The sequence below is a fragment of the Lepisosteus oculatus genome, chromosome 3 (assembly GCF_040954835.1).
Source record: "Lepisosteus oculatus isolate fLepOcu1 chromosome 3, fLepOcu1.hap2, whole genome shotgun sequence".
Classification (NCBI taxonomy): domain Eukaryota; kingdom Metazoa; phylum Chordata; class Actinopteri; order Semionotiformes; family Lepisosteidae; genus Lepisosteus; species Lepisosteus oculatus.
In genome coordinates, this window is record NC_090698.1 from 6,248,368 (window position 1) to 6,263,098 (window position 14,731).

Below are 14,731 nucleotides of genomic sequence, written 5' to 3' on the forward strand. Positions count from 1 at the left end.
GGTCCAGTCTGTGTCGTATTGTAACCCTACAGTCCAGAGATCACTGGTCCAGTCTGTGTCATATTGTAGCCCTACAGTCCAGAGATCACTGGTCCAGTCTGTGTCGTATTGTAACCCTACAGTCCAGAGATCACTGGATCCAGTCTGTGTCATATTGTAGCCCTACAGTCCAGAGATCACTGGTCCAGTCTGTGTCGTATTGTAACCCTACAGTCCAGAGATCACTGGTCCAGTCTGTGTCATATTGTAACCCTACAGTCCAGAGATCACCGGTCCAGTCTGTGTCATACTGTAACCCTACAGTCCAGAGATCACTGGTCCAGTCTGTGTCCTATTGTGACCCTACAGTCCAGAGATCACTGGTCCAGTCTGTGTCCTATTGTAACCCTACAGTCCAGAGATCACTGGTCCAGTCTGTGTCGTATTGTAACCCTACAGTCCAGAGATCACTGGTCCAGTCTGCGCTGTCATATTGGAACCCTACAATATATAGGGGGGTATGAAATGATAAATAATTCTCAATCACGATAAGAGAAAAATAAGAGTAGTTTGATCTTTTAGGCTCAGAGTACTTCAAACCAAACCAGGGTTTAGAGACTTTAGAGAGTCAGTGTAACAAAGCACATCAAATACCATCACATGAACCAGTCTTATTTATAATTAATACAAAAAGGCACAGAAAGGGAGAGAGGAGCAGAGGCGGAGTCACAGCATCTTGGAGTATCTCCTACTGACAGAGTCTCTGTAGAACTGGAAGATCTTCCCTGATGCCCGCTGACTGACTGCGATGCACTGCTGCAGCTGGAGAGGCAGAGGACACTGGGTTATTACAGAAAGGAGCTGCAGTGCACAAACACAAGACTGAGAGCTCCAGCAGCTTACCTCACTCACTGAGAAGGACCCTTTGGTCGATGACATCATCACTCTGCGCTCTGCACTGTCAATGGCAAATGTCATCACTGCGCGGCTCTCCTGTGATTTAGAGATGGGGAAAGAGAGACTGTCACATAAAAAAAATGGGTGGAAAGGAGGTTCAGACTAGGGGGGCAGTGTTGGTCAGTGTGTGGGGATCCCTAGGGGTCCAGTCAATACACCGTACGGACCAGTGTCTAGGGGCACTTGTTGAGTCAGTGAAGCAGTCAGTGTTGGAGGGGTCAGTGTATGTACAAGGTTGTACACACTGTGCACTGTACAGTACCCTCTCCTGTGCAGCAGTGGGGTCAGTGTGGATGTGGCCCTCAGGGTCAATGGCACAGGTCACCCCACAGAAAAGGCAGCGCATGGGCAGTCCCGCGTCCATCAAGGCCATACAAGCAGCATTCAAACTGCACGCCAACAGCTGGGGTCCTCACTAAGGAACAGGACTCAGAGAGACAGACTGGCCTTACTGCACACAGAGACAGACAGAGACACACAGACTGGCCTTACTGCACACAGAGACAGACAGAGACACACAGACTGGCCTTACTGCACACAGAGACAGACAGAGACACACAGACTGGCCTTACTGCACACAGAGACAGACAGAGACACACAGACTGGCCTTACTGCACACAGAGACAGACAGAGACACACAGACTGGTCTTCCTGCACACAGACACATTGTGAAGGATACTGCCCCATCATCATGGACGACCTGCAGGACGAGGGTGAGGGAGGAGCGCGGGTGGAGAGAGGAGAGGAGAGCCGCCTTGCACGTCTCTCGCACGCACTGCTCACGAGAGCGCTCGGCCACTCCTGCACACTCAGACCGGGAGAGAGGGAGAGACAGAGAGAGTCTTGACAACCTCTCGTTCACAAACTTTAAAACACCACCACCAGGCTTTTGCTTGAGCAACAAAGGACGACAATTTTCAAAGTGAGACAACAAAGCACTGAATCGTCAAAGCAGCTGTGAACCACACCCTGCACTGCTAGAGCTCTCATTACCTTCGAGACAGAAGGAGGGAGACGGGACAGAGATAAAAGAGAGAAAAACATGGAGAGAAACAAAAGAATAAAGTGGTGAGGTGGGTTAAAAGAAAAGAAGGGAGAAGGAGATGAGAAGGAGGAGGACACAGACAGCAGAGGGTTAATGCAGCCCATCAGGGTAGCGATCAGTGTTTGGTTATTATACATGAAGCTGCTGCCACACTGTGGCGAACAGTAGTATTGGACATCTAACACTTGCAAGGTGATATTGCAAACATCAAATGTTTCTTCTGGGGGTGTTCTCCACACTGTCAGGGTCAGTTTAGTCATGTGTTTATTACACAATGTTGAGCCTTTCATCCCAAAGTGCAACATATATAACTGCACATCAGTAGGAGAGAGAAACTACCTCACCAGCTGAATAAAGGGGAACTTTAAGTAGGGCAGACTGTTTCAGACCAGAGTGGAATTTGGTCAAACCTCTTGTGTTAACTAATCTACTGAGATGAACAGTACAAGGTATCTTTAACAATCAAGTATTCAGAACCTCAGTTTAAAATCTCACCAGACGGACAGAACCTCCTGTTGCACAGTGTCCCCTGTCAGCATGCTAGGACTTTTTTAATGAAACATTTAGTTTTGTATTGGAAATTAACTTGAAGAGGGAAGGGTTCCCCCTACTGGTCCGCAAGTGCTACATCCTGCAGAAGCCTTGTTTTCCCATCACTGTCCTGTCCAGTTCCAGATTTGCTTAGTTTCTAAGACCTGACAAGATAAGGTTGCAGACTGCAAGGTGGTACTGCTGGTGCGTATGGCCTGCAGACAAAGAGAGTATGGCTGAAGATAATAAAGAATACAGCGCACTGCTGGTCAGCGCTACACAACACTCTCCGCCTGTATACCCTGATGCAGTGTGGTGTGTGCAGAGCAGAGACAGGCGGTTAGCTCTCACCTGGCAGGCCCACTTTCGGCTGGATCAGAACCTCCATTGTAGCCCGATCATAAATCTCCTTACTGACCTTCACCTCCGCTGGCCCGTACACCCCAGCCAGGACACTGGTGTCTCCTGCAGACACACAGAGTGAGCGGTCAAGACAGCCGCACGTACAGACACACACACAGAGAGTGACCCGTCAAGACAGCGGCATGTGTACAGACACAGAGTGAGCGGTCAAGACAGCGGCACGGGCACAGAGTGAGCGGTCAAGACAGCGGCACGGGCACAGAGTGACCGGTCAAGACAGCGGCATGTGTACAGACACAGAGTGAGCGGTCAAGACAGCGGCACGGGCACAGAGTGAGCGGTCAAGACAGCGGCATGTGTACAGACACAGAGTGAGCGGTCAAGACAGCGGCACGGGCACAGAGTGACCGGTCAAGACAGCGGCACGGGCACAGAGTGAGCGGTCAAGACAGCGGCACGGGCACAGAGAGTGCATAACATAGGGCCCAAACGCACTATAGAGCTAGAAGAGGACCTTCCGAACTCATTCAGAACCAGATAAAAATGAAGCATGAGGGAAGAAACAACGAAACCTTGTTTGTGCCCAAGTGGACTCGCGTGAAGACAGCGCTTGCAATTAAATCCTTTTTTAAAAAAATGTAAAGCATGAACATACCCTGCACGAACGAGGCCGAACCATCCGGTCTTGACAGCAGGTTCTGTTCGCAGCCGAACTCCCTCAGAGCTGTGGTGGGGTGAGTCGAGCTCTCCTCCACTTCCATCGTGTGTACCAAGCAGTGCGGTGTTTCTGCGGCGCAGACCTAATACGTCACTAAATAGAGCCCTTCCAGAATCTTAAACAAAGGCGCTGGTAAATGACGTTCACCACTGTGCTGAATTTTGTGACCATTTAAACCTATAACGTCAAATTGACAGACACATTTTCTGTGAATACTGCTAGTGTTTTTGTACATTTTTTATGTTTTTGAACAATTCCTATGTAAAAACAACAGATCTGAAATTCAGTTAGATATTAGATATTTTTAATCACTTTATCATTTAAATCGTTAAACTTTTTTAAACACCATATTTGTTTCATTATTATTTTATAAGAGTCAAGATGCTTCTCAGAGGGATGTTCTACTGCAATTAGAAATAGTCAAAAACATTTTTATTGTATTAATGTTTTATTTAAGCATCAGGAATACAAAAATGAGACAAAATATTAATACAGATACAAAAATAGACACACTTCACAGCCAGAGGAATTCACAATTATAAAAGCTGAAAATTAAACTTTTTACATAATTCCATTGAATGTCTTGCCTTTTGATTTTTAACATTTCTAATAGAATTTAAATAAAAAAGGACTTCTACCTTGAAAGTATTAATAGAGGGAGCAGTATTAGACCATTTACTTTTTTTGGATGTATTTTGTATTTTGCCAAAATAATTAACCGATTAATAATAAAAACATATCCTTTATCCAAATCAGGTCTAATAAAATATAAAATAATATCAAAATCTAAATTTAACATTTAAAACAATCCAAAACAATGTTGTATATACTGTAAGCAATTAGCTTCGAACAGCTCCAACTGACCTGTGGCTCAGAACTTTATATCTGTTTTGAAGGATCATTTATAAATACTATACTGTATTGTATAAAGACCACAGTGCTTTAAAAAAATTCTAATTCATTTAAGCTATACTCAGATTCATTAAAAATATTTAAAAATATGCTTGGTGAGTTGGTTTACAGAAATCATTTACCATATAAACATATTATTTAATGTGACCCCTAACACCACGCAACCTCTGTACTGTTGATAACGTTTTAACTGATTTAGAAGGTAATGATTCACAGTAATGAGGACTCCCCTCCACCACCACCAGTGTGCAGCCCCACCTGGATGATGCACCAGAACGCACCAGCTTTGGTGGGGAGGAGAGCAGAGTGATTAAGTCAGTTCAGAGATGGGGATTATTAGGAGGCCGTGATTGGTAAAGGCCAGGGGGAAATTTGGCCAGGACGCCAGGGTAACAACCTAATGCCCTGGGATTTTTAATGACCACTGAGAGTCAGGATCTAAGTTTTACATGTCATCCGAAGGATGTCCCCTTTTTACAGTATCACCATACTGGGGCATTAGAACCCACACAGACTACGAAGACCCCCTGCTGGCCCCACTAACACCTCTTTCAGCAGCAACCTTAGCTTTCCCAGGAGGTCTCTCATCCAGGTACTGATCAGGCTCACACCTGCTGAGCTCCAGTGGGCTGCCAGTTGTGAGCTGCAGGGTGATAGGGCTGCTAGCCATGGAGTTGTTATTCTGTTCCATTCATTAGATGTTGCCTTTGTGCTGTCATGTTGTGACATCTGAATGTGCATACCCTTGTTTGTTGTAGTTTCTTTTTTTGTATTTAAATAAGAAATAAAAGAAAAACCCGCTTACAGAATCACGTGACGCACAGCGCCTAGTAATTGGGTCCATCCATGAAAGTCGTGATAGAAGGCTACAGCGATGCCTGAATACAAACAAAGCAGATAATCAACGACACGCCTTTTAGCGCTCTTTTATAAACATGATTTACTAATAAACTTATTTTTTACGCAATGAAAATAAATATATGTCTCCATCTTTCATATTTTGAGTTGTTTTGAGTTTTTTTGTTGCCACTCGTGTGTTTTCTGGGACCTTGACGATTGAGGTGCCTGGAGCTCCACAGGGCAGCTTGTCAGACCCAAGATCCAAGATGGCGGCGGCTGGAGGTCTCAGGAGTCTGTGCAGAATCGGATTCAAATCAATCTGTCACAACACCGGATTTTATCCCAAATTACGACATTGCCCGGGCAGGGCTTTCCGTGTTAATGTGAGTGACGATTCTCCCCCTTTCACGGCCAATCCCGTCGATAAACCGTGGAGAAGCCACGTTCACTGAAATTCAATACGGCTTTCAACTGCGGCTTTTGCAGTAATCAGACAGGTGTTTTAACATGTATAGATTAATAATAGAGCTACGTTTCATTGCTATTATTATTAGTTGTGAATATATACATTGCATTGTTGTTATTAATATGGTTGTTGTTGATATTGTTGTCTTGAAAATTGTGATGAGGTTATGATTACTACTATAATGACGGGATTGAAAAAAGTCTGCTTTTGTCATCTTTTACGCACAAGGCTACCTTTATAGTGCGATTGTGTTTATCTGAAATGTGTTTATCGTTGTACTGCTAAATGGATTCTACATCACAATCCACCGCTTTGACTAACTGCGTATATATACAAAAACACAGTTCGTGTACACACAGCAGTCTAATAAATGGAAAGCCTGTCTTGATATCGCTTTATCTGCAAAAGCGCTTGTGTTGTTCCGAGATTGTGAGTTGTTAGAATAACTTTGGGATCACCTCGAGTCTTTGGCTCGAGGCTGGGTGGTCTGGGCTGCTGATTGGTCAATTTAGGGGGCGGAGGCGTTTCGCCTGTAAAATAGGGTCACCTTAAATATGTGTTCGGTTGCCGAGGGAAGATGAGGTGTGCGTGAATCTCGGATTTTTCCCAAACCCCTGTCGTCATTATTATTTTAATAAAATAATAGTAACCGAACACTATAAGTTGGTCTCGTTGAATAATGTAGTGTCAGCGTGCAACTATGTAATTTGTTTGTTTTAACCCCTCTGTCTCTCAGTGCTGTCAGTGTGCAGGAGTGTGGATTGTGTGTGTTTTAACCCCTCTGTCTCTCTGTGTTGTCAGTGTGCAGGAGTGTGGATTGTGTGTGTTTTAACCCCTCTGTCTCTCTGTGCTGTCAGTGTGCAGGAGTGCGGACTGTTCATGTTTGAATTGCTCTGTGTCCATTATTAATGTCTGTTTCTTCCCTTCCAGGCGGTGTTGAGGCAGCAGACCTTCGATTCCCTGGATGAGAAGCCTCAGTTCCCCGGGGCGTCCGCGGATTTTGTGGATCACCTGGAGTTCATCCAGCCTAATGTCATCTCGGGCATCCCGGTGTACCGCGTGATGGACAGGCAGGGCCAAATCATCAACCCGGCCGAGGACCCCCAGGTGCCTGCTCACCCGCCTCTGTCCACACGAGTCCCACTCTTCTCTTCCTGTTCCCCTCTCCTGTCCTCTCTCACTCCTCCCTCATCGCTGCTTCTCATCTCACTCTCTCTGTGCCTCTCTGTGCCCCAACCCCTCCCTTCTGCCCCCCTACTGCCTCTCTCTGCCCCCCTACTGCCTCTCTCTTGCCTCTCTACTGCCTCCCTCCTGTCTCATTCTGCCTTTCTACGGCCCCCTACTGCCACTCTCTGCCTCTCTTCTGTCTCTCGCTGCCTCCCAACTGTCTCTCTCCGCCTCCCCACACTCTCCTTCCCCCTTTCTCTGTCTCTCAGCTCCACAGCTCTCATTTCCCTTTTCCTCTCCGTGGTCTTCTCTCCCTTCGTCCTGCTGCTGTCTGGCTGTGGTCGCTGAGCTCTTGGGGCCATGGTGAAAGGGCAGGCAGAGCTGCCCGCGCAGGTCCTCAGAGGAGCCTGAAAGTCTCCAGGAGGGCTCGGCGGGAGCGAGGCCTTAACGAGAGAGGATGAAGTAGCGGTGCAGGCTGATTGAAAATGGAGCTGTCTGAATTATTACGGAGCACGAAGAAGGGTGCCCTGATGCAGCAGGAGGCTGGCATGAGTACAGCTATCTGAATTAATGCCATCAGCTGAAGCAGTCTGCTCGGGGGCCTGACTGAGATTGGGAGGGTCTGTGTGATTGAAGAAGCATCAGTGGCCCTGGGGAGATTCGTCCTGAGTGAGGTCACACGGGGTCAGAAGGAGGCCAGGAGTCTGTCCGAATGCGCTGGTTGCCCAGGGCAACATTGGGATGCAAGCAGCTCCCAGCCACACCCCAGAGTTGTGGGATCAGGGGAGCGAGAGACAGCCTGTGCAGATTCAGCCTTCCCTGAGCTCAGTACGGACAGCAGCTCAGCACACTGCTGGGCTTTCTCACCTGTCTGATACAGCATGTCCCCATGCAGTGTGTTTCAGGATCAGGTGGTTTCCATCCTTTTCTGTGAAGTTAATTTCTCCTTCTCTTAACAACCTCGTTAGGAGAAAGTCAATTAGAAAGTCTTTTATTGCTGTACTTCTGCAGTCCTTGATGTGGTTGGGTGGGTGACGCATACACACTCCAAAACGTGCTCCACACGGTCCACAGCGTGATTAAGCATCCACACTGTAACCTGGACTGTGTGCCCCATTGCACCTCGCTCCTCTGTATCTGGGGCGCACACTCAGTCTTGTCATCTCTCGCGGTCCCCCAGCTGCCAAAGGAGGAGGTGCTGAACTTTTACCAGAAGATGACCCTGCTTAACACCATGGACCGCATCCTGTACGAGTCTCAGAGACAGGTTAGCCGTGTCGCCAGTACATGGCCATTGTCTGTGTGTTGTACAAGTGTACAGTTAGTGTCCACATTTCTGCGCTGTGTGGGTGTGATAGTGTGTGGACTGTAGACTGTGCTGTAGTGGTGTGGTGACAGTGGTGTGATAGTATGTGGACTGTAAACAGTGCAGTGTGGTGACAGTGGTGTGATAGGTTGTGGACTGTGGACTGTGCTGTGCTGGTGTGGTGACAGTAGTGTGATGGTGTGTGGACTGTAGGCTGTCCTGGTGTGGTGACATTGGTGTGATAGTGCGTGGACTGTAGGCTGTGCTGTAGTGGTGTGGTGACAGTGGTGTGATAGTGTGCAGACTGGAGACTGTACTGGTGTGGTGACAGTGGTGTGATAGTGTGCAGACTGGAGACTGTACTGGTGTGGTGACAGTGGTGTGATGGTGTGTGGACTGGAGACTGTACTGGTGTGGTGACAGTGGATTGATAGTGTGTGGACTGGAGACTGTGTTGTGTGGTGACAGTGGTGTGATAGTGTGTGGACTGGAGACTGTGCTGTGTGGTGACAGTGGTGTGATGGTGTGTGGACGTGATGTGTTAGTGTGACAGTATTGACACTAGTGTGCACGTGTGTTACAGGGCCGGATCTCATTCTACATGACGAATTATGGAGAGGAGGGGACCCACATTGGGAGCGCAGCTGCCCTCAGCCCTAATGACCTCGTCTTTGGCCAGTACCGGGAAGCAGGTACGACAGTGCCACCTACAGGCCACACACAGAAAGAAATGTCTGACTACCATTGCCTTGCTGTCTGTTCCAAGCTGGATCTGGATACAAGTGGCTGTGGTATATAAGTTAGTGTAAGAGCCTGGTGATGCTGCAGCTGGGAGACTCCCTCTGTTCCTTTCACTGTGGTTCTGACTCAGTGCTGCCCCCCACAGGTGTGCTGATGTACCGCGGGTTCCCGCTAGATCTGTTCATGGCACAGTGCTACGCCAATGCGGATGACCTGGGCAAAGGCCGGCAGATGCCTGTCCACTACGGCTCCAAGGATCTCAACTTTGTCACCATCTCTTCTCCCCTGGCGACTCAGATACCCCAGGGTGAGCGTCCTGTTACTCTGCCCACCTGCCTTCTCAGAAGCCTGGTTGTCCGCAGTGCTGCGCTGCTATAAAATGTCTTTCCATCTCTGTGTCTCTAACTCAGTTCGGTTCAAGGAGCTTTACTGGCATGAACGGTGACTTAGTGTTGCCTAAGCAATTAAGACAACATCTACAGACCTTTCCAATACAAACACATCATAAGATGTTTTCATACAACATACGGAACATTATTGAAAGACCGGCTCACTGTTCCTCAGGCTGTGACCGGAGTTCAACTGACTTCTCTCCTCCTTCTCGCAGTAGGATTGGGACTTGTTGTGATTCTGGCAGGTGTGGGAACTCTGGGATTAGATTTGTAAATTTAGGGTAGAATGTTTCTGTAATCCCAGAGTATCTGTCACAGTGCAGTAGGAAGTGCACCTCTGTCTCTATTTCTCCCCGCTGGCAGTGGGAGCACAGCCTGTCCTCTCTGGGCAGCCAGGTCTGCCTGTGTCGCCCAGTTTCTATGGCCAGGCTGTGGTCACTGAGCCTGGACTTCGTCAGGGTCTGTTTCTTTTTGCTTTTTCTTATCTTGGTCAAATATTCGGGCTCTCTGTCTGACTGACTGCCTTATTAGCCTGTATCTTTGTGTCTGTATCTCTCTGTCCGTCACTGGGACGCTCGGTCTGGGCACACTTTAATGCCCCCCTCTCCCTCTCTCAGCGGAGTTGGTGAGCAGGAAGGGCCCGTGCTTGTTGTAATCAGTCCGTCTCTCTCTCTCTGTCCCTGTCACTCTCTCTCGCTCAGCGGCGGGGGCAGCGTACGCCGTCAAGCGAGAGAACGCCAACCGCGTGGTGATCTGCTACTTCGGGGAGGGCGCGGCCAGCGAGGGCGACGCCCACGCGGGCTTCAACTTCTCGGCCACGCTGGAGTGCCCCGTCATCTTCTTCTGCCGCAACAACGGCTACGCCATCTCCACGCCAACCAACGAGCAGTACCGCGGTGACGGCATCGGTGAGAGGGCAGCCTCACCCCCCCCCGCCTCAGTGCGCTGTCCACTGTGTTCCAGTCTCTCTCAGGGCCCTGCTAATGTACTGGAGTGTCCAGTCAGTGTGTCTGTATGAACCCCTCTCTCTCTCAGGGCCCTGCTAATGTACTGGAGTGTCCAGTCTGTGTGTCTGTATTAACCCCTCTCTCTCAGTGCAGTGTTCATGTACTGGAGTGTCCAGTCAGTGTGTCTGTATTAACCTCTCTCTCTCAGTGCAGTGTTCATGTACTGGAGTGTCCAGTCAGTGTGTCTGTATTAACCCCTCTCTCTCTCAGTGCAGTGTTCATGTACTGGAGTGTCCAGTCAGTGTGTCTGTATTAACCCCTCTCTCTCTCAGTGCAGTGTTCATGTACTGGAGTGTCCAGTCAGTGTGTCTGTATGAACCCCTCTCTCTCTCTCAATACAGTGTTAATGTACTGGAGTGTCCAGTCGGTGTGTCTGTATTAACCCCTCTCTCTCAGTGCAGTGTTAATGTACTGGAGTGTCCAGTCAGTGTGTCTGTATTAACCCCTCTCTCTCTCTCAGTGCAGTGTTAATGTACTGGAGTGTCCAGTCAGTGTGTCTGTATTAACCCCTCTCTCTCAGTGCAGTGTTAGATTACTGTGTCTGTATTGACCCGTCTGTCTCTCTCCCTTCCTCAGCGGCCAGAGGGCCAGGGTATGGCATGCTTTCCATCCGCGTTGACGGCAACGATGTGTTTGCTGTGTACAATGCCACGAAGGAGGCGCGACGCCGAGCCATCGCTGAGAACCAGCCCTTCCTTATTGAGGCTATGACCTACAGGTGACTCTTGACCCCTGAACCCTGACCTCCTCTCCTTGCTGGCTGCTCTCCTTGTCATGGTTCTGTGTCCGTCCCTGTCCCACTTTATGAACTCTCTCTCTCTGGATTCAACTCGTCTGTCTTTCGCCATGACTTTAATCCAAGTCCTCAGGATCTGAGAGGTTATTGCCACAGACCGCTCTGATTCACAAGAAAGCACAATGAGGATCTGGGCGAGATCTAGAGGCTACTATAATATAGCCAGCGGCCATATTACCCTGCAGCTCACAACTGGCAGTCCACTGAAGCTCAGCGGGTGTTAGCCTGGCCAGTACCTGGATGGGAGACTCCTGGGGAAAAACTAAGATTGCTTCTGGAAGAGGTGTTAGTGGGGCCAGCAGGGGGCGCTCACCCTGCAGTCTGTCTGACTCCTATTGCCCCCAGTATGGTGATGGGGACACTATTCTGTAAAATAAGGCGCCGTCCTTTGGATGAGACATAAAACCGAGATCCTGACTCTCATTAAAAATCCCAGGGCGTTTCTCGAAAAACGTAGGAGTGTTACCTCGCCATCCTGGCTGAATTTCCCCCTGGCCTTTACCAATCATGGCCTCCTAATAATCCCCCTCTCTGAACTGGCTTCATCACTCTGCTCTCCTCCCACTGAGAGCTGGTGTGGGGGGAGAGGACTGGTGCACTATGGCTGTTATCGCATCATCCAGGTGGGGCTGCACACTGGTGGGGGTGGAGGGGATCCCCATTACCCTTAAAGTGCTTTGAGTGGAGTGTCCAGAAAAGCGCTATATAAGTGTGAGGAATTATTATTATTTGTATTAATTATTAACAACATACTTATCTGTTCTGTTCTGTTGATTGGAGTGTCCAGAAAAGGCTGTGTAAGTGTAAGGAATTATTATTTTTATCTGCCAAATGGGAACAGTGCGTCAGAGCGCCACATCTCAGCCGGCGTCTCACGCTCTCCCTCCCCCCGTTTCCGCAGGATCGGGCACCACAGCACGAGCGACGACAGCTCGGCCTACCGCTCGGTGGACGAGGTCAACTACTGGGACAAGCAGGACCACCCGATCTCGCGGCTGCGGCACTACATGACCGCGCGGGGCTGGTGGGGCGAGGAGGAGGAGCGCGCCTGGAGGAAGCAGTCCCGCCGGCGCGTCATGGAGGCCTTCGAGAAGGCCGAGCGGCGCCTCAAGCCCCACCCCGAGCTCCTCTTCACCGACGTCTACCACGACGACCCGCCCCACCTGCAGCGCCAGCGGGAGGCGATGTGGCGGCACGTGCAGACGTACAAGGAGCACTACCCCCTGGACCAGTACGAGCAGTGAGCCGGGGGGGGGAGCAGGGGGACAGAGCCGCTGTCCTGGACACTGGCCAGCAGGGCGATTTGGGTACATATAAGGTCAGCTGGCCTGTTCACATGGCGGTATGATGAGAACGGCGCTTCACGACAGCCTCACGAACACAGTCCCTTGGAGGAGACTCTAGGGGGCGCTGATGTCACCAGTGCAACTTGGACGGCCCATGTGGGGCCCACAGAGCGCCCTCTGGTGGACACTGGCGACATCGGCACTGTCATTTTGTCATCACTCGTGTTCATGTCATGTTCCTCGCTGTCCCCATGTCGTTGTTTTCCCCGGCACACGGTTCTCACGGGTTTGGACAGGCCAGCTGACTTCATAGGCACCCCTGCGGGTCTGGAGGGAGGAGAGATTGCTGCACGCGTCCGTTTGCACACCGATACACGAAAGGCGTGTGACAGCAGGGATGGAAGAAAGTGAGGGAGAGACTGTTACACTAATGATCAAGATAACGCACACACACACCCACACACAGCCGGTGTTTGCTGGTCCGGAGCAGCTCGGTTCGGTTCTGTCTCAATCTCTATTAACACTTCTCACCTTTAACCCCTGGAGGGGGGGGGGGTGGCAGACACGCGTGGCAGACTTTCCTCAGCACGGCTTGCGAGGGGCACACGCGAGCGAATCAGGCTGCTCGCCCCTCTGTCCCGGTCCGGTCAGAGGCTGGGAGCACGCCGGTGGTTCTGCAGGCACCTGGGCCGCCGGCGCCGTGGACTGCTCCGACTGGCACCGGCCCGGCGGGTTGATCTCTGCAGCAGGGCAGGGCACCGGTGGCCCGAGCTCGGCTGAGGGCCATCCGCATCTCCCCCTAGAGCAGGAGTCCCCAAGAGGCAGCCCATGGCTGCCATGACTGAACCCCACTGCTTAACACTAACGTCAGCCCTCATGCAGGGTGGATCCCATTACCGGCCGAGGGTTCGAGAGTGCCTCAGTGCATGGTACTGTTTATACGTCTGATACGTCTGTTTGTAATTTCGTGAGTCCTGTTTTCGAGGGGATTTCTTTTGCACGGGATAAGTTTCTCCTACTCCACTCCAGCGTGTAGTTCCCAGGTAGCGCCGCTGGAGGGCACTGCTGATAGACGCTGCCCCGTGGCGCAGTCCTAATAGAAGATGCATTTACCATGGCGACCAGAGGCGTCACTGGGGGAGCTGCAGTTTCAGGTGTTTGTTGAATTAATAAAGAATTGAACCGTCGCCGTGCCTGAGAGTGTGTGTGTTTTGTTGTTGTCATGCGGGATAGCGGAAAAGACTGGTTCCTCAGACTGCCGTTTACTACCATTAGCGACTTCTGCTTATCGTCAATATTACAGTTAAAAACAATCGTGCGCTCTTCCTTAAATCCCCCAGAACCTGTCACGGGTTTCCCTAATTGCTAAGCAGCGGGGACGGTGGGGTTATGTTAAGCACTTCACGTTGAGAATGATTAAACCTTCACTTATTGCTTTTATAGCATGTTGAATGTAGTACATTTTCGCAAGTGCAGAGCAGCGTCTTTCACCGTGTCGGCACTGCTGGTGGGTGCTGGGGTGACGGCTGTCCCTGTGTTGCCCTGCAGCTGTAGCGCACAGAGGTGATTTCATTCAACAGCACTTTCCTCTCGGTGGGCGAAAGCAGCTCTTATCTCGCAGCGGGGAAACTCGACGGCTACATCTCACCGCAAGAGGCTGGGGTGCTCAGGGGTGAGAATGTCGAAATAATGTGAAGGGAAAAAAAAACGGTCACATCGTCTTCACGTTTTATCAGGCTTTACGAGGCCTAAATGAAAGCCGAGCACCTGGCCCGGGAGGGTCCATTTTGTGTTCGCATTGGCGGCGGCGGGAAAATTCAAGACTGGTAAGGGCCCGTGCGTGAGAGAAACCGGACGAAAATTAAACACGACGTTTAAAACGGATGGGTGAGAACCGATCTGTTTTACCGGCATTTTAATCAATAATGGTGAAGAAAGTAAAAGGTCGGGGGGTGTAGTGAGCTGTAGTGACTTGTTAATTTGTATTTCGGAACCGGATGCCACAGGCAAACTGTGCGGGAACAGCGGACGTTTCTGATTTTTGCTGCGTCAGTTTCACGGTGTTTTACGCCACCGCGATTTAATGCTAAGGATGGTGCTGCTGGTGTAGTGAAAACACGCTCGCACTTGGCTCTCTCGCGAAAGTATTTCTCTGAAATATTAAACTTAAGATGACACAGACCAGAGGCACAAGAGGAAACTACATGGGAGAGGAGAGTTCTTTA

At 50.0% G+C, this 14,731-nt stretch overlaps 2 protein-coding genes across 2 annotated transcripts; one reads left to right on the forward strand and one right to left on the reverse strand.

Moving 5' to 3' along the window:
* Positions 1-635: 635 nt before the first annotated feature.
* exosc5 (exosome component 5) lies at positions 636-3,670 on the reverse strand. Its single transcript, XM_069186457.1, has 6 exons — positions 3,531-3,670; positions 2,864-2,977; positions 1,616-1,737; positions 1,199-1,339; positions 883-972; positions 636-801 (listed from the first exon to the last, which is right to left on the reverse strand). The coding sequence occupies exons 1-6, from the start codon at positions 3,634-3,636 to the stop codon at positions 706-708; spliced, it is 669 nt and encodes a 222-aa protein (XP_069042558.1). The 5' UTR covers positions 3,637-3,670; the 3' UTR covers positions 636-705.
* Positions 3,671-5,570: 1,900 nt separating this feature from the next.
* Positions 5,571-13,693, forward strand: bckdha (branched chain keto acid dehydrogenase E1 subunit alpha). Its single transcript, XM_069186459.1, has 8 exons — positions 5,571-5,728; positions 6,742-6,918; positions 8,159-8,245; positions 8,868-8,976; positions 9,171-9,332; positions 10,119-10,325; positions 11,001-11,142; positions 12,122-13,693. Exons 1-8 carry the CDS (start codon positions 5,612-5,614, stop codon positions 12,462-12,464), a joined length of 1,344 nt encoding a protein of 447 aa, XP_069042560.1. The 5' UTR covers positions 5,571-5,611; the 3' UTR covers positions 12,465-13,693.
* The last annotated feature ends 1,038 nt before the right edge of the window (positions 13,694-14,731 follow it).